Source organism: Loxodonta africana, chromosome 4 (assembly GCF_030014295.1).
Source record: "Loxodonta africana isolate mLoxAfr1 chromosome 4, mLoxAfr1.hap2, whole genome shotgun sequence".
In the NCBI taxonomy this organism is placed as follows: domain Eukaryota; kingdom Metazoa; phylum Chordata; class Mammalia; order Proboscidea; family Elephantidae; genus Loxodonta; species Loxodonta africana.
This window is the reverse complement of record NC_087345.1, coordinates 64149290-64168983: the sequence shown is the minus strand read 5'-3', so window position 1 is coordinate 64168983 and position 19694 is coordinate 64149290. Positions and strand designations below refer to the sequence as shown.

Below are 19694 nucleotides of genomic sequence, written 5' to 3'. Positions count from 1 at the left end.
AATGATGATCTAGACAACTGCTCAGGACCAGCTGCTTTCCCGTAGTTTAACTGTAACTTACATTGACTCATCTCTTTGGCCCCAAATTCATGGGTCTGTACCCTGGATTTTGCCCACATCTGCCTTTCCTGGTCTGAGTGTTAGATCCCAGTGGTTCCTGCATGGTTTTTTAATTTGAACTATCTACCAGAATTTTTTTTTTTTTTTTTTTTTTTTTTACCAGAATTAACCTTCCCATTGTCTTAGCTGAGGATGTCCCATTTTAGGAGTAGGGCTCAGGGAAGAACTGTGGTACTGAGTCTTAGAGGGATGATGAGATTGGATAGTCAGGGGCTAGGGGATTCTAATGAACACAAGGCCAAGAAGTACTGTGGGAAAGAGCCAGAAAAGGGACTTAACTGGGACAGAGAAATAAAAGTTTGGCTAGATAAGGTAGATGGAGAGCCTTGAATATCAGAATGGCAAGTCTGGGCTTGAAAGGAATGGTAATGTGGAAGAACTGTAGACAGTAACAGCAGAATGACATAAAGCACAGTTTTAGGGAGATTAATCTGGCAGCAGCCAACAGGATTAATTGAAGAGATAAGAGATAAAAGGCAAAAGGACCAGCTAAGAAGCCGTTGCATTAATGCAGGTGTGAAGAGATAAGACCTTTAACCAGACAATGGAAATGGAGAGTCACTGAGTTGTAGATAAAATGGGGAGAAGTTGGTGAATGATTGGCTGGAAGGCAAGAGAAGATTCAAAAATGACCAGATTTCAAACCTCAGTGGTACCTGGGAGACTAATGGTGCCTCTACTGGAAAAAAAAAAAAAGTGTTTTCTATGGAAAAAAATGAAACTAAAGAAGTTAACCCTCATGTTTCTGTGTAGATTATGTCCCTCTTACAAAATTCACAGTAGTTGACCTCTAAGGAACTGAGCCACTTAGTATAAATAAGTTGACTTTAAAATCTCTTGCTTATTGAAGTCTTGCACTCCACAACAGAGTCCAGAGTGACACCTCTAAGGGTTTGGTTCCTTTAAACACTTTATGGGCGACAGCTAGTCAAGCCAACTGACTAGTCTCTAAGTTACTGCACTTCAGTGACCTCGTAGACTTTGTATCTTCCCAAACTGAAGAAGTGGAAATTTTTATTTATTTATTTATTTATTACTTTTTCAGAGAAAAAGCAATGATTTTTTTTTCTTCTGGTGATCACATTAAGTTTACAAATACATAAGATGGAGAATCGAAAGACAAAAGCAAAAATTTCCCATACAAGTATTCACTGTGTTTACATGACTTTATATACTTAAGGTCTTCCTAGGATACAGTAAATTTCATTAAAATATGGAATCCCACATTGTGGTCACTCTATAAATATTTTTTAAATGGTGAAAATCGACTGATATTATGGTGAAGAATTCATATAGATCAATATGAATTCAATCTATAAGAATTTCGTATCAAAGTCTATCCTGATAGTATTATTATAATAATCTTGTAACAAATTCAATTCTAATCCACAGATTCTAGTGTAATAAAATTTCAAAATAGTAAAATTTTACCTAACAAAGAATTTAGGTACCTTGTTGAAATGATTTATTATATACAAGCTTGGAGCTATAAGATTTTTATTTCATAGCAAGAACAAAATAATTATTATGCTTTAGTTTCTTAAAATTTTATAAGCAAACTAAGCCTCTGTAGTCTTCCCACTATTCATGAATTGTTAAAAATGGTCTCACAAGATGGACTAATGTATGTATAAGAGAGTTAACCATTTCCTTAAAATTTACGAAGGAAGAATACTCATCCAAATATAAAAATCACAATGTCGGTCATAAAACACCATGCTTCACAATTCTGTTTATTGAAAGAATCTCCATAAACTCTATTATACCTGCAGCTGCAACATTCTTCACACTTTGGGCTTTTTTTCCCTTTCAGCCATTCATGTTAATAATTGACATTATTACGGTCATCTCAGATATAGAATTAGCCAAGATCAATGGCTTATCTTTTGACTGACACTTTCTTCCTTGTAGTTAATGGCTCATCAAAGACATTCTCAAACAAAGATTTAAGTTTGTGTGATACATTGGCAAGGTATCATATACAAGATATATAAAGGGCTATTTTCTAGAACAACAATAGCAAGAGCGATCTCATAGATTCTCTTATCCCTACAATAATGCCATTAGAAATGGAAAATTCCTTTGGGAAATGTGGGGCAAAATGCTCCTTTACCAAAAAAAAGAATTGCACAATTAACCCTTTATTCATGAAAATATTTGGGAAAATCTTTAAAGAGTAAAAAGGGACGGTTTTTGGGTTTTTTTTTTTTTTTGCTTATACCTGAACATAAAAGTTTAATTTTTTATCCCTTACCTTCTAGCTCTTCAGCATGTGGAAAGCACTGTTATTACAGAACTACATTCACAGTGAACATGCAGTTCTGTTTTATTTTTATTGTACATAATATTGGGTGACATTCATCCCTGTTCTTGCATGGTCTCCATCCGCCCAGTAGCCCAGGCCAGAACACTGAGTCACCATAGCTTCTTTGCCTCCCTTTCTGGCCACATTTGGAGAGTTACCACGTTCTTTTAGATCCGCTTATTTAATATCTCTCATATTGGGCCCCTTCTCTCCATTTTCATACTCTTTCCCAACCCTGATCACTGCAACTACCTCAGTCACTCACCTTCCCATAGTGCATCCTCCTCACTGCTGTCAGAGGGATCTTTCTAAGGCATATGTATTATTTGAATGTCCTGTCAGGAGGCAGTACACCACCCCCAGAGAAACATTTTTATCATACCTCAAAGATCGCTTGGGTGAGGGAAGGACATTTTTCATAGTAGGCAGCCCAGAAACATTCTGGGAGAAACATTATCTAGTCTCCAAAAGCTTGGATATTCAAGGTTACTGAAGCCAGTCAGATGAACTGGATGGTCCTGACTAGATCCCGATGGTGAGGAAAGGCAACCTAAAGCTCATGAGAGACAAACAGCTTGAGTGACAGAATCCCTTTAGCAATTGTGAGTCCTTTAACCTCAAGTCCTCCCTTCAGAGAAGAAATTTCAACATTTTCCCAGAGTCATGACAAAAGCATTTCTCATCAGTTGTAGGCATCTAAATAACACTGCAGAGAATCATGCTTATGAAAATTCTCTTCTCGCAACAGATGATGTCATATCTTTTCTTATCTGCGTTAGCGTTTTGGACGTTGAGATTGGCCTCACACAGAAGATATGCGCATCTTCCTGTCTCTGCGATGAAAGCCCTGCTCTAACACTAGTCAAAACCTGCAGTCTAGCTACCACACACACGTATTAAGATGCACAATGAGTAGAGAATCAGCAGTTCTGCCAGCCTGTATGCCAAGACAATGGCAATCTTCCATAGAGAGATTTGAAATAACAAAGGGTTAAGAAACTTCACAAAGAATAAAACAAACTTTTAAAAGAAAAAAAAAGATGGTATCACTTCCTAAATGTGAAGAATTTCCTCAAACAATAAAGCCTGTTATTTGTAGAGTGCTTTTTTTTTTTTTACTATTTACCAAACACTTTTATATACATTTTCTCATTTAATTCCCATAGTAACTCTGTGACATGTTGTGATTCTGCTTCAAAGATGTGAAAAACTGACCCTCAGTGAAATTTATTGATATGCCGTCAAATCTCAGAATTAACGAGTGGCAGGGTCTTGACACAAAACCCATGTCTTGTAGTCCAGTCCAATCCCTGTCTGAAGAGATTGGACTGGACTATAAGACAGAAAATGATACTGGTGAGGAGTGAGCTCCTTGGCTCAAGTAGACACATGAGACTATGTGGGCAGCTCCTGTCTGAAGGTGAGATAAGAAGGCAGAGGAGGACAGGAGCTGGTTGAATGGACACAGAGAATACAGGGTGGAGAGGAGGAGTGTGCTGTCACATTAGGGAGAGAGCAGCTAGGGGTACATAGCAAGGTGATTTGATTTGTAAATTTTCACTTAAAGCACATTAAATAAAATTAAAAAAAAAAAAAACCTGTCTTCTAATTCAGTTTACTTTCCACTTACCATCTGCCCATTATGCAGGTGGTTGTTGATCATATATGATTAATTTTTAAATAAAATAAAGTTTTGTATATTTAGATAAAATACAGCTTTATTTTATTTATCATTTTGCTAAAAATTATAAGTAAAGATTACCCAAACGAAGCATAAAGTGGGTGCCATTTCTTATATAGTGATGACTTTTCAGATCCCATTTCTAGATCATAATTAAGAAATTTTACTTGTCTGAAAGAAGGCAGGGCCACCCCCATTGTTAACGTTTTACTTTTCTGTGCCTGACTGCATGCAGGTTTTGTGCTGCCTCAGTCACATTTTTGATGGATGTTTAAAGGCCAAGATCAGTGCTAGGAACTTTCTCTGAGAATGTGCCATCTACCACACATCACAGCCTTTCTCTGCCTTCAAAATCAAGAGGTTCTATTCAGTCAGGTGTCAAGAACAAAGCTATCTACCCTTTGGGAGTAACAACCACAGTGAATGCTGCATAGTGACAGTGACTCCTATGAAGTCTAATGCAGGTACCACTTGATTATTTCTGTTGTGAGGGATCAAAGAGTAGCCTGCATTTCTCAAAACTGAAATTCGCTAACAATCTAGCATTCATTTTAACCAATTATTGACTAAGGCAAAATTGAGATTACCTCTTTTTTTCCCCACCCACCCCCAAGGTTTCAATGGCCAAAAGACAAAAACAAAAGTCATTAATCAGCTTCAAATAATAATCATTTAAAATCAAAGTTTATGGTTTACAAAGCCCAATTGTATTATTTCCCTTAGTCTTAAAGCAACCCTATAAGACACAAAGGTGTTATCCCCATCCTACAGATGGGAAAGCTGAGGTCCGGGACTTCCATCCCAAATCTCCTCACTAATTCACAGATACAGAGCTGCGTACACATACACACACACACACACACACATACACCTTCCATGACTTGCATGAAATTGTTGTTAGGTGCCGTCAAGTCGATTCCAGTTCATAGTGACCTCATGTACAGCAGAACAAAACACTGCCTGATCCTGCAACATCCTCACAATGGCTGCTATGTTTGAGCCCATTGTTGCAGCCAAAGTCCATCTCATTGAGAGTCTTTCTCTTTTTTGCTGACCCTCTACTTTACCAAGCATGATGTCCTTCTCCAAGGACTGGTCGCTCCTGACAATATGTCCGAAGTATATGAGACAAAGTCTCGCCATCCTTGCTAAGGAGCATTCTTCCAAGACAGATTTGTTTGTTCTTTAAGCAGTCCATGGTATATTCAATATTCTTCCCAACACTGTAATTCAAAGGCATTGATCTTCTTCAGCCTTCCTTATTCACTGTCCCGCTTTCGCATACATGCAAGACTATAGAAAACGGCATGGCTTGGGTCAGGCGCACTTCAGTCCTCAAGGTGTCATGTTTGCTTTTCAACACTTTAAAGAGATCCCTTGCAGCAGATTTACCCAATGCAATGCATCATTTGATTTTCTCGACTGCCGCTTCCACAGGTGTTGATTGTGGAGCCAAGTAAAATGAAATCCTTAACAACTTCAGTCTTTTCTCCATTTATCATGATGTTGCTTATTGATCCAGTTGTGAGGATTTTTGTTTTCTTTATATTGAGGTGTGACCCGTACTGAAGGCTGTGGTCTTTGATCTTCATCAGTAAGTGCTTCAAGTCCTCTTCACTTTCAGCAAGCAAGATTGTCTCATCTGCATATCCCACGTTAATGAGTCTTCCTCCAATCCCGATGCTCCGTTCTTCTTCATATAGTCCAGCTTCTCAGATCATTTGTTCAGCATACAGACTGAATAAGTATGGTGAAAGGATACAACGCTCACACACACCCTTCCTGACTTTAAACCATGCAGTAACCCCTTGTTCTGGTCAAACAACTGCCTCTTGATCGATGTACAGGTTTCTCGTGAGCACAATTAAGTGTTCTGGAATTCCTATGCTTTGCAACGTTATCCATAATTTATTATGATCCACACAGTTGAATGAAATAGAAATGATAACAAACACTTAAAAAGCAGAGCTACATGATGTAGGTATTTTTGTTGCTCCTGAAAATACAGCATAGAACCACATTTTAAATGTGTTTTCTTGTACCGTATACTGATATTTTTCTTATACCTCACTGCTTAAATATTTCATTTTCCAAGCATATGAATAGAGTGTCCACCTGCCTGAAAAGACCACACTGACATAATATGAGCTCTTTGTTTATTCACTGAACAGGCACAAGTTGTGCCCTGCCAGCTGCTTTGTCTACAGTCTTAACCTTGTTCTTTAAGAACCACCTGCATGAACGACTGGGTAATTAATTCTGTACTCCAGTGTAGCCTTGGGATCTTCTGTTACGATTAAATCAGATAATGCCTATGAAGGTGAACAATCGAACACTCTACAAGTTAGGTTTGGACCAGTCAGGCCAGGTGGATATGGGCTCTAAAACACTGTGTTTGGAAGGACTCTGACTTATTGAGAGTTCCTTATATGAAGACACCGCTAAGGCAGAGAGACCTTTTAATGCTGCTCTCAGGATAGATGAAGGAAGGACTGTGCTGTGGAGTATTAGGTCTGTGAGTATTAGTATTTTGAGTGTTAGGACTATGAAGAACTGACCTGCCTTCCTCATTTCGTATCCAATAGCAAATTGCTATAACATGTCAGTGGGTAGGCCAGAGTACATCTTTTTTTTTCATGATTTGTAAGAGAGGTCTGTCCAGAGAAACGGTCTTATTAATATTGGAAATGGATATCAGGGTTGCTTTCAAGATAAAGCAGAAACTTAAAATATCAAAGAAGACAAGCTGACAAATCGAGGCATTTTCTATAAACGTACCCCAAACATTTACACTGGATTTTTAGGTTAGTCATTGTCAGGCCTTTTAGCAGCCACTTACAGCTTCAATGCACGAGCGACTGGTAATAATCAGACAATATGTCAGCTAAAATGCGGAAGCTCGTATTATTGAAATAAAGTCTCCTTTCTTTAATCAGTGTAATAGTTAAGGAGAGTTTACATATGTGCTTTACTTCTAGTCAAACAAAAACAGTCACCTCCTCCTGCCCTGATGAAATTATACCTTACTTGAACATGGGCCGAGCACGTTGTTGCCAGAGAAAGAGGGCAGAGACAGTGTTGAGTTTTTTCTAAACATTTCCAGCTCCATTTGTTGACAGAACCTTGAGATATTTGGAAGTTGTGTTTCTGCTGCATGTAATGTTAGTTGTTCCACTGGAAGTTTAATTGTGAGTGGGCTATGACACTGAAGTCTTACAATTTGTTCCAAGGGACCTTATCTCAGTTATTATCAAAACTTGGCCCAGGGTCCTTAAGACGTCACTCCTTCCCATTCAGTCAGGAGAATTAGGAGCCAGAGAATGAGTGGAGTGACATATGTGACCAAAAGTGAGGAAGCTACCTTTCAGAGAGATTAGCTTACTACCACAGAGAATTTTCTCTATTTCTAAATTGTTTAAATTTTGGGTTTTTGGTTCTACTTTGTGATCCAGGCATGCTTCCTGCATTTGTTTAGTCTTAAATGCTTCTGAAAACATATTTCGAAATCCACTTGCGATTTTCTAATCCCTCCTAATATGCGGACTGCTTAAAATGTGGCTCGTCTCTTTTTTTTTAATCCTCACTTTGAAAATGCAAACCAATGTATGAGCCTAAGAACAGACTGGAAAAGTGAGTGAGGGCCATCAGAAGCATAGAAGAGTGATGGCGGTTCTATTGTCCGCGCACCGTACAGAGAATGTCAGACTTGGTGAGGTTTGTCATTTCAATACCAGAAGGTAAGGCGTCCGAATTGCAGCGACTGTATATGTTGGATGGGGGCAAAATAAATGTACTGCACTCCCTCTGCTGGCCCTGAAGCTGCAACAGCTCATTAACCAAACCTATTTTTAAATGTGTTCCCCCATTTTAAAATAATGTTGTATGGAAAGAAAGGAAGCAAAAGCTGGGGAAGCTTTCATTTTATTATTCTTTTAAAATGTCAGAAAAACAAACGTCTACATCTGCCTGATGCAAATGGTTGGGGTGGGCGAGAAAGCCAGCAGTTTTTAGGCTTTTCAAATGATATTCAAATCATCACTGTACTGAGTAAAGAAAAAGGGAGGGGCTTCCTCTTCTCTACCCAAAAATAAAACCAAACCAAAAAAAAAAAAAAACAGTTGCAGTCAAGTTGACTCGACTCATGGAAACCCCATGTGTATCAGGCTAGACCAGTGCTCCACAGGGCTTTTAATAGCTGATTTTTCTGATCACCAGGCTTTTTTTTTCCCAAGGCACCTCTGGGTGGCTTCAAGCCCCAGCCTTTTGGTTAGCAACCAAGAGCATTAATCACACTGAAACTTTATACCTCAGGGGAGGCCACTTCCATGCATGAAAGCAAGTTACCCACGAGCCTGGAAGAGAATCATGTTGTTGTTGTTGTGTGCCCTCAAGTCAATTCCGACTCCTAGGGACTGTATAGGATAGAATAGAGCTCTCCCATAGAGTTTTCAAGGCTGTAATCTTTACAGAAGCAGATTGCCACATTCTTCTCCCATGGATCAGCTTGTGGATTCAAACTGTCAATCTTTCAGTTAGCAGTCAAGTGCTTAGCCACTGCACCACCTTGGGAGAGAATTAGCACCGTGGAATTGTAGAGGCAGGGAGACCCAAGAAGCAATGGTTCAACCATGAGTGAGAAGGAGAGCCTGCCAGAAGAGGAAAATGCTCCACATGCCTGGGGACTCTGAGGGCCCCAAGTCCTGTTTCACTCTTAGTTAATCTGCCATTGAGTGAGGGTCTTCCTGCAGGGCCGACCTTCTGTCTCACCTTTGCTCTCTTTCCTATCCTTGCTCTCTTTCTCCCACAGGCGTCTGGATGCCAACCACATCAGCTACGTGCCCCCCAGCTGTTTCAGTGGCCTGCACTCCCTGAGGCACCTGTGGCTAGATGACAATTCTTTGACAGAAATCCCCATCCAGGCTTTCAGAAGTTTATCAGCTTTGCAGGCCATGACCTTGGCCCTGAACAAAATACACCACATACCAGATTATGCCTTTGGAAACCTCTCCAGCCTGGTAGTTCTGTAAGTTTTATTGATTTCTCTCTCTTTTTTAAGAGTTTCTAAATTCACTGTAACCTTAACCTTAAAATGCTAACCCTTCAAACCTTGAATGGGGGCATTTTAAGGGCGGAAAAATCCCCTGAACCCCTCCCCAAAAAGAAGGCCTCATAAATGATCTAATTGTGTAAGCGAATCAAATGACATTTATTGAGCACCTACTAAGTGCCAAGCACTGCTGGCCATACAAAGATAATAAAATATGACTTCTGCCTTAATGGAGCCCATTGTATATCATGGAAGTCATTACTATACTGTACAATTATTACAGTTACAGAAGTTAAGAAAAATTCATTATTTCTGATAATTCATAATTCAGGTAAAATTGAAATAGGCTCTTCTTATGAATAAGTACTTTTTGAACACCTGCCAAGGAAAGAAAAAATTAGCCCTTGACAGTGAGCTATGCATTTATACTGCTTTTTTCCTGGTATGTCTAAAAAAAAAAAAATTTTTTTCTAGATTTCATTATTTTAGTAAATCAAAGTGATTCTCAAGTAAAGGTTTGAAAAAATAATCAGTCTTCCTGAAGATTTTAGCCACATGCCCCACGTCTATAATATGATAGCCTATCATTGCTGATATAGAAAATAGCAGCTACTTGAAGGCTGTAAGATCAGATTGCTTAGGAACTTTGAGGAAGGCTTTTTCTGCACTGAGCCTTTCTCCTTTTGCTCCATGCTCACCAGCTGACCTACTGCTGCCTTCAATCAGTGTACTCACATGCCAGTCTCCTGCACTGAGGCAAATACATACTCCTTTGAGGGCTGGACAGCAGCTTAACTACCTTTTTAGGTTAAATTTTTTTTTTTTCAGTCCCGTTGTACGATATTTTGCATGTAGAAAATCCCCAAAAAGGGCCACATAGATCTCACATGAAACCCGATACTGTCTGAAAGGTTAAAAAAGGATAAGAAACTTTTGATGATATTAAAACATTTCTATACTGAATTTCAGGTACAAAAATGATGCTGCGAGCCACCAGAAGCTGGATATGTGCTTTAATTTCTTCCTCCACTAAGGGAATGGATCCACAGAGATCCAGCTGTTTTTTCACCCTGTCCTCCTTGAGCCCATTATCCCTTGGGGAGTTGTTCCAGTCTTCAGTTATGCACGTAGCTATTCTCACTGCCCTGACCTAACTGATTTACCAATTGAGCAAAGACGATAATCATACACATTTATACTGTGTCAAGATATATAATCTCCTTGGGCAGCTGAAAAATCTGTTCACCACTCCCCATGGCTGAAATTGTCATTTCCTGTTGACCTGTGGCTCTACCCTGGGAACACAGCCATATCATAAGCCTTCAGCTTTAGTAGAAATCTCACTTCGTAGACATAGGACCTTCCCCGAGCCTCTGTTTGTCAAAGATGGTCAGTATCTCTGCTTAGCATCCTACATCCCAGCATCATGCTGCACAACCCATGCTGAAACATATGCTGAAAAACCCTGCTGAAGAGCCTGAATTTACTTATATTAATCATGTTGCTTATATCATTATACACTCCCTGCTATCTCAAATCCAAAAAGCACAATTATGTCTACCAATTAAATTCTGTGGTATGGAATCACCTGTGGTGAACGTGAATGGGGCATATAGGCATTTTTTAAAATGTTGAACAAAGCATTTCTTGTATATAATTAGCGCATTCTTCAAAATAAGTTTCTTGGATTTAACCAATTGAAACATTGTGCCTTGTGTAGTGCCTTCCTGACTGGGTCCTTAATGTTCTCTGCAGGCATCTCCGTAACAATAGAATCCACTCCCTGGGAAAGAAATGCTTTGATGGGCTCCACAGCCTAGAGACTTTGTGAGTTGACCTTTTGTTTCCCTTTTTTCAGTGTTTTCATGAATATTCTGAAAGAATCAAAATAGTCTTAAAGCCAAACTTGCTGTTTGGTTTGGTTAATTGCCTGAGCTTTAAACAGATATTTACAGTGACTTCATCTCACACACACAGACACACACACACACACACACCCCACAGAGCTAAACAATAAAGTAGAGATGTTATTTTAAGCAACGAGGGTGATAAATTTAGTTAGAATCGTTGTAAGTTAAATGAGATGTTCTCTCCTGAGCAGCCACTGTTTGCTTAGGAATGTGTATTTGCTGTCAAGGATCAGTTCTGTGTTGCCACTCAGGCTCACTATTCATGAGTCGGGTTCTCCCTGCTGAATGAGAGGATGCAGACTAAGCAAATGCCTGAGCCTCTAATCCAGATAAACAGGCAGTTTCGTTAGGAAACAGTGAAGGTTTGTGTTAAAGCAATTCAAAAGTCTAAAAAGTAATAAGAGCTACCATTTACTGAGTATATCTATAAAATTTACTGAGTATATCTACACTCATATGGAAACTCTGGTGGTATAGTGGTTAAGAGCTATGGCTGCTAGCAAAAAGGTCGGCAGTTCAACTCCACCAGTTGCTCCTCGGAAACCCTGTGGGGCAGTTCTACTCTGTCCTATAGGGTCGCTATGAGTTGGAATCGACTCGACGACAGTGGGTTTTTTATAATCATATACTGCTTTGAGTGCTTGGCAGACGTTGTCTCAGTTAATCCTTACAACCACCGTATGACAGCTATTACTATTCTGTTTTATTCCAGCTTCTAGTAAGGTTACGTTATTTTACCAACATTACACATCTAGTCAGTTGCATAACTGGAATTTGCTTTCTTCTCTAGTCTGACTCTAACCTCTATACACTACTTCCAAGGAATAGCTCAAAAATTCAGTTCTGAGTTGGCACCTGTAATAAAAGTACAGTCTAGTCAGCTGACCATAGCCTTAAGCTTCTCCCAGAGGCAAAGTAAGAAGGGTTCTTTCTGGTGGGCCAGCCCAGGCCCCTAGCCTTTTCTCAGGCAAGAGATGCTCTTCATTGCCCTTTTGAGTGAGAAAGGGATAATGAGAGAGGGGTGACAGGAGGAGTGAGGGTCCTGAATGTGCTGAGAGAGGAGCGTACTGGTGGCTCCTGCTGGGCCCACCATTCCCCCATGTTTTCAATACTCAAGTCCAATAAACCACAGAGGGCCACCCAATCTAAATGCTGCCTCTCACCAGGCCTGCAGAAGGAGATAGCCAAGACCACCTCTTCTGTTGCCTTAGAGTCCAATATCATTTGTATACAGAGTTTGACTGCGTAAATAACCAGATCCTTTTTTTTTTTTTAGAGGCTATTGGTGGTGGCCGTCTTGTGTCTGATGGGCACTAACAGCTCTCTGTTCAGGGTTACTCAAGTCACTCAGTGTTTCCTGAGTGCCAAAGACAAACTTGTCCAGTCATGACCTTGATGTCAACTTAATGGCATAGGCAAGCAGTTCTCATTAGCTGCTAGGAAAAATTGGATGTTCTTCCTTATTTACACAGGGCTGGGCTGGGGATCTTAGCAGTGGAAATCACCTTCCAGTCCTTTTCAGTACAAAAGCAAAAAACAAGTTGGGTTTTGATGGATATTTCCATAAACAGTCTTTATTTCTTTTTTTTCTCTTTCTTTTTTACCCCCCACGTGTTTGGGTGAGGACCCAGGATTATGTATCAATACCATAGAGCAAAACATTTTAGGGCAAACTTGTGTGAGTTTCCTTGTCTCCCTTCCCCCACCTTGCCCAGGGCTAGAAAGGATCAGTAAATTGGTTATTCCCAACCTCTTCCTTCCCCCACCAGAAATCCAGGTAATTTATAAGGGCCCAATCCTCGTTTAATCAAAACAGAGCGTCTGGAGAGATTTACAAACAGGAAGAAAATTTATGTCCACAAAAGACACCAGTTTCCTGCCTGCAGTATAGCTTAGGGAAGGTTTGTGCCAGACAAGTAGGAATCTTGATTCATGTTTAACTCAGTCAAATTATCTCGCTCCTAAAATTAAATAGCAACTCTTCTCCACAGAGGAAGATCTGACCACATCTGATTGCCTGACCAAAAGGTTTTCCTGTGTCATCTGGGAGATCTGCCATTCCCAGAGACCAGGAGGCAATTACTCTTTCATACAAAGATGTAGATATGATTTGGAGTAAGTCCATAAAGCACTTGTGAGTAATGGAATTGAAAAGCCGTTCATATCATAATGGAGAAATGAATGATTTGAGATTATTTGTCTGGTCATTCTACCTCTTTGCCTAAGGGATAATACAGAGTTTTGCCTCACAGGCCATGGAAAACATCATATTTCTAATCTGAATCATTATTTGTGACCCTGAGGAAATTCTAGACCTAATGTCCTTCCTGAGAGTATCCTGTATCACTCAAGCCTCTCTAGAAGCAAGCTCTCATCCTGGACCTCAGGGTGGGAGAGATACAGGCACCCTCTAGGAGTCAGGGACAAAGCACCCATCAGGTTAGACACTGAAAAGCAAGAAGAAAAAGTCAGAGGGTGAAGGAGGGATCAAGTAGCGGGATGTCATTCAAGAGCCTGGAGGAGAGAAGATACAAGCTTGCAATTTAGCAAGTCAGGTACAGATGAAAGGCTACATAGGCAAGGGATCAACACCTGGCCAGGTGTCCTGCCTACTTGAAAGTTAACACCACTGCACTCCCCTCCCTTCTTTATATGCCATTGAACTTTGACCCTGAAACTTCTCATAATCTGTCTAATGACCATTTTAATGCAGATACTTATGAGATGATGGTGGTCAGCAAGCCAGGAAAACCTCTCTCTGTAAAGAAAAGGAATGAGAATTTTCATCAGTGACGTTGGTCTATTGGAAGAGCGTATTAACTTTTCTTGTAAATACAGTTTATATGAATTTTTAACTGCTATTTACTTCTTTTCAGAGATTTAAATTACAATAACCTTGATGAATTCCCCACTGCAATCAAGACACTAGCCAACCTTAAAGAATTGTAAGTATTAAGAACAAATTTGATGAGGGAATATTATTCTTTGTGAATTTATTCTAAAATATGTGTGATTGATTATTGTACATAAAATTACTTGCTAGAAAATGTAATACATTCATATAAATAATGGCTAATTGCACTTGAAATATGTTTTAATTGACACCTATCACCAGCAAGCATTTGATAATCTTTTTTGATTTATAATGGGTTTTTTGTAATGTATGGGCATTTTATCTCTTTTCCTAAGCCATACTTGCCCAACATTTATGTATTTTTTAGGACTGTAGTAGAACTGTAATGGAATTAAATTATTTGCTGAAGATTTCTAAGCACAAACTTCCCTAGGTCATATAAATCTAGAGATGGATGAATAAAACTCTATGTGCCTAGTACAATGCTGGATGATTTCACATGTATTATTTCGTATTCTCTAAATGCTTCATAAGTCTTATATAACAATAAAAAAAAAAACAGTTTTCCTAATAAAGCTAGCTTTCAGTCATTAGATTGCATGTATTGTCTTTCATAAGATAAAATTTAGGGTTTCTTTTTGTCCCTAAAAATATGAATAACCTATGTGAAGAATTTTCTAACACTTGGAAAGGAAAATAAACATAGAGGCTTATTCTCCTGGCAGAGAGATATAAGACACACAGCCAAAGGAGGCAGACAGCAGAGTTTGTTTATAAGAAAAAGCCTTCAGGGAGTTCTGCCTTCAGGAGGTTCTGCCGTGGCTTGGCTGGGAAAGCACCATCTTATGTGTTCAGACAGCCCAAAGCCTGTCACACACATCATACGGCCGCAGCCCACAGAGGACTCAGATCACTGACTCTGCTCCTCTGCCTCTCAGACAGTGTTGGCACCGACAGATGAGAATCAGTTCATCGTTACAGACCCACTGAGCCAGGGCTTCTTCCTTCCAAGCCCATTCCTCAGGGTCAGGAAATTTCATCCTCATAAGGAGATTACTTAAATCTCTGCTTCACCACAGTTTAAGTCAATTTTCTCTTCTTCCACCTTCAGTCTAGGTCAGGAAGAGCTGATCATAATCCTGTCTCCAAAGATGGCTCCCGTTCTCTTAGGCTGTTATGCAGTGGTGCTTTATTGGCTACGTGAAAGTTTTTAATTCCCAAGGAGTCCAGATTTCTGGATTCCGTGGAGGTGGGGTGACCTACCAAGGCCATTGCCCCAAGATGGTCTTTTGAACCTTGAGCCTTAAGAATACTGGTCTCATGAAAGTCACCATTAAGTCAAACAATAATCAAAAAAACCAAACCTGTTGCCATCGTGTCAATTCCAACTCACAGCAACTCTACAGGACAGAGTAGAACTGCCCTCATAGGATTTCCAAGGAGCAGTGCTGGTAGATTTGAACTGCTGTCCTTTTGGTTAGCAGACAAGCTCTTAACCACTACGCCAATAGTCTTGCTAATTAGTGAAGACTAATTGGCCTTGGGAGCCCTGGTGGCGGAGTGGTTAAGTGATATGGCTGCTATCCTAAAGGCTGGTGGTATGAATCCACCAGCTGCTCCTTGAAAAACCCTATGGGGCAGTTTTTCTCTGTTCTATAGGGCCGCTGTGGGTTGGAATTGACTCAGTGGGTACAAGGGTACAGGTGGATGATCCTGGACATTGTGCTTTTTTTGAAAAATTATCTATGTGCCGTCGGTTTCCAGAAACAAAACCCAGGGTCAGACTGAAAAATGTGTTTTAGGGTAAACTGTCAATTTGAAAGCACTGTTCCAACCTGTTTCCATGGCAATATTGATAAGATGACGTATAAGAATCTTCGGACGTTCTCTCGTCTTTGGAACACTTTTACTCTCTAGTCAGAAGTGTTGCCCAATGTGCAAATCATGTATTAAATAAACTTCAAATCGATTTATATTACTGGCTTCATATAATTTTTGTTTTAACAGATTGGTTTTCTTTTTAGAACGTGAGGTTGTCAGTTTCCATAAAGTACCATCATTATTTTCAGATTATTCATTCTTCTTTCAAGATGACAGCTTGCAATTTCTTTTTCTCCTAGAGAGTAATTAGGGGCCCATAAGTTTCAAGATGGATAGAAGAATTCATCCTTGTCCTCTGGCTACTAAAAAAAAAAAAAAAAAAAGGTGTTGATTATTGCCACAGTGAAGAAAACTATTAAATAATTTTATTCCACATGTTATTTTCTATAAATTGTTTTTTTCTCTCTTTTTAGAGGATTTCTAGCAACAATATCAAGTCGATACCTGAAATGTTTTTTTCTCTCTTTTTAGAGGATTTCATAGCAACAATATCAAGTCGATACCTGAACTGTTTTTTTCTCTCTTTTTAGAGGATTTCATAGCAACAATATCAAGTCAATACCTGAGAAAGCATTTGTAGGCAACCCTTCTCTTATTACAATGTAAGTGACCATAGTGCTTTTTGATTTTCCGTCCTGAAATTTAACATGTATAACGAATGTTCAATATTTGCGCTAGTTTTGTCTGTTGGTCAGTGTAAGAAACTATACAGAGAAGTGTATATGGAGGTGTTTTGCTAGGTTTTAGCTGAACACTGGAAAAAATATAAAAGGTTTTTTTGGTTTTTGGTTTTTTTTTTTTTTTAGGATTGACTATACGAAGGCAGGAAACTCTGGTGATGTAGTGGTTAAAAGCTACAGCTGCTAACCAAAAGGTCGGCAATTCAAGTCCACCAGGCACTCCTTGGAAACCCTATGGGGCAGTTCTAGCCTGTCCTATAGGGTCACTATGAGTTGGAATCAACTCTACAGCAGCGGGTTTGTTTTTGTTTGTTTGTTTGGTTTTATATGAAGGTAACAGGTTTGGTTTTATATGCAGGACAAGGAGCCCTGGTGGTGCAGTGATTAAGTACTCAACTGCTAACCAGAAGGTTGGTAGTTTGAACCCACCAGCTTCTCTGCAGGAGAAAGATGTGGCAGTCTACTTCTGTAAGGATTAGAGCCTTGGAAGCCCTATACAGCTGTTCCACTCTGTCAAATAGGGTCACTATGAGTTAGAATCAACTTGATGGTAATGGGTTTGGTTTTATATACATATATATATGCAGGACAGGAGTCCCTGGGTGGCATAAACAATTAAGCACTTGACTACTAGCCAAAAAGTGGGTGGTTTGAAGCCACCTAGAGGGGCCCAGGAAAAAAGTCCTGGTGATATGCTTCTGGAAGGATGGAGCAGTTCTACTCTGCATCCATGGGGTCCCCATGAGGCAACAGGCAACAATAATAACAATCTGCAGGCTACTATGCTATATATCTTTAGATCCCTTGTCTTACTTCACAGTAATCCTGTGAAATACTTTTGATATCTCTGGCGTAGTGGTTAAGTGCTACGGCTGCTAACCAAAATGTCAGTAGTTCAAATCCACCAGGCGCTCCTTGGAAACTATGGGGCAGTTCTACTCTGTCCTATAGGGTTGCTATGAGTCGGAATCGACGGCAGCGGCTGTGGCTTTTATTTTCTATTGAGAAAACTGATTTTTAGAGAATCAATGTCAAGGTTACACAGTCCAAACTTGAACCCAAGTATACTAGAAATATAAATTATCATATACAAACAAGGGTCCTGTATAGCTGTAGACTGCAGTTTAAATAGGGAAGAGGGGGTGGAATTCTGTTTTATGCTAAGTCCCCATATCTATTAATTATCAAGCCCAAGTGCGGAGTTACACTTATACAAAAAAAAAAAAGTAGGATGTAATTCTAAAAAGTTGCATATGTTTTAGAAAGGTGTATGTGAGGATTTAAATGCCAACAAGAACATGAAAGAGTCTACAACTACAAAGTATAATTAAGTCTGTGTTTCACATTTAGTACAGACAGAAGATTGGTCATATGTAGATATAAAACCCCTTGCCATCAAGTCGATTCCTACTCATCACAAACCTATAGAAAACAGTAGAACTGCCCCATGGGGTTTCCAAGGAGAGTCTGGTGGATTCGAACTGCTGACCTTTTGGTTGGTAGCCAAGCTCTTAACCACTGCACAACCAGGGGGCTCCATGTGTAGATATAGGATGATGAAATATACATAAACATTCAGCTGACTCTTAGACAAGAAACACTTGTCAGAAGCAGTTTTGGGGCATAGCACTGGCCTGGGGTCATGAGTGAGGGGTCTCAGATATGGAGAGGGGTCAGAACAATTGCTGAACATGACTCTAGGGGAACTTCTTGGCAGATGTTTGTCCTGTGCCAACTTGATTAAGAGGCTTTCCGAAACTACATGGCATTTGTCACAAATGAGCTGGAGTCTCAATTAGCCCTGATGACTGAAAACAGTACCACTCATCATTTCTGAAATGTTCAGGCAGTATGCTGGCAAACTGAGTGTTTTGAAGTCTGTTGATCAATAAACAGGACTCCTCATTAGAGAGTATTTACATATTAAGAGGTTGGTAATTGCACTGTCTTTGCTCCTTTCTTCTTGCAGCCACAGGACTGGTTTTTAATCACTCTTTTGATATGCTAATATCTTCAGAGGACAACTCCAAAAGCCACTGCAGTTGACTCATAGAGACACTATAGGGTTTCCAAGGCTGTAAATCTCTAGTGAAGTAGACTGCCACATCTTTCTCCCTCAGAGCTGCTGGTGGTTTTGAACCTCGACCTTTCGGTCAGCAGTTGATTGCTTTAACTCCTGCGCCACCAGGGCTATTACAGAGGAGGACCAATAGTCCGAATATTTACTAGAGCTTATATTTTATATGCAGCATTTGGAGCCCTGCCGGCACAGTGATTAAGAGCCTGGCTGCTAACTAAAAGGTCAGCAGTTCAAATCCACCAGTGGTTCCTTGGAAACCCTATGGGGCAGTTGTACTCTGTCCTATAGGGTCACTATGAGTCAAAATGGACTTGAGGGCAATGAGTTTTTGGTTTTATCCAACTTTTGATGGTGTTGACCACTGAAACTCTCCTCTCCCTGCTCCCCCATCTGTTTCCACCTCTTTTCACTGCTGCCCCCACCTCTGCCCCTTCTGACTCTCCAGTTCTCATTTCTACCTCTTCAGTTCCTATCCTATCCATCTTCCCATCCTACTTTCATCCCCACTGCCACCATTACTTGTAGGTCTGTACCAGTCAAGATTATTAGGTTGGTCTCCCTGTCATGGCAGAAGCATCTCCCTGGAGGCACAGCATCCATCTTGTCACGCCCGTGCTGTGAAACAGAGATTCAAGATTGTCTGTTTACATTTAATGGAAAGTTCTTACCCTGACATTCACAGCCCTGCAAGACATAGTCCAATCCAACCCTGCCTCCCAGTTCCCCAAGGGTCTCCTGAATTACCCTATGCTGTGTTGTTGTTGTTAGTTGCCCTTGAGAGGATTCTAACTCATGGAAACCCCTATGTGACTACATGTGTGCAGAGTAGAACTGCTTCATAGGATTTTTGGAAGCAGATCGCCAGGCCTCTCTTCCAAGGCACCTCTGGGTGGGTTCGAACTGCCAACCTTTCAGCTAATAGTCTAGTGCTTATTCATTTGCACCACCCAGAGATTCTTCTCTATGCTGTAAACCAAGCTATAATCATAGAACAAAGTTCTTTCCTTTTCACCTTTGCTCCTACTCTTTCATCCCCTCACTATACTTGTTGAAGTACTGCCCCCAGGACCCATTTCAAATGCCATTTCCATGAAGTTTCTATTGATCTCCCCCTAAAACAGAAGAGAGTTCTGTCC

The 19694-nt window shown here is 40.0% G+C and overlaps 1 protein-coding gene across 1 annotated transcript in view; it reads left to right on the top strand.

Moving 5' to 3' along the window:
• The window catches only part of LGR5 (leucine rich repeat containing G protein-coupled receptor 5), a 154394-nt gene that overhangs the window by 107209 nt on the left and 27491 nt on the right, over positions 1-19694 (top strand). Inside the window, exons 5-8 of the mRNA XM_003405205.4 lie at positions 8914-9129; positions 10909-10980; positions 13940-14008; positions 16329-16400. Of these exons, the coding sequence (XP_003405253.2) occupies positions 8914-9129; positions 10909-10980; positions 13940-14008; positions 16329-16400 (429 nt within the window). The remainder of the gene's footprint in view (positions 1-8913; positions 9130-10908; positions 10981-13939; positions 14009-16328; positions 16401-19694) is intronic.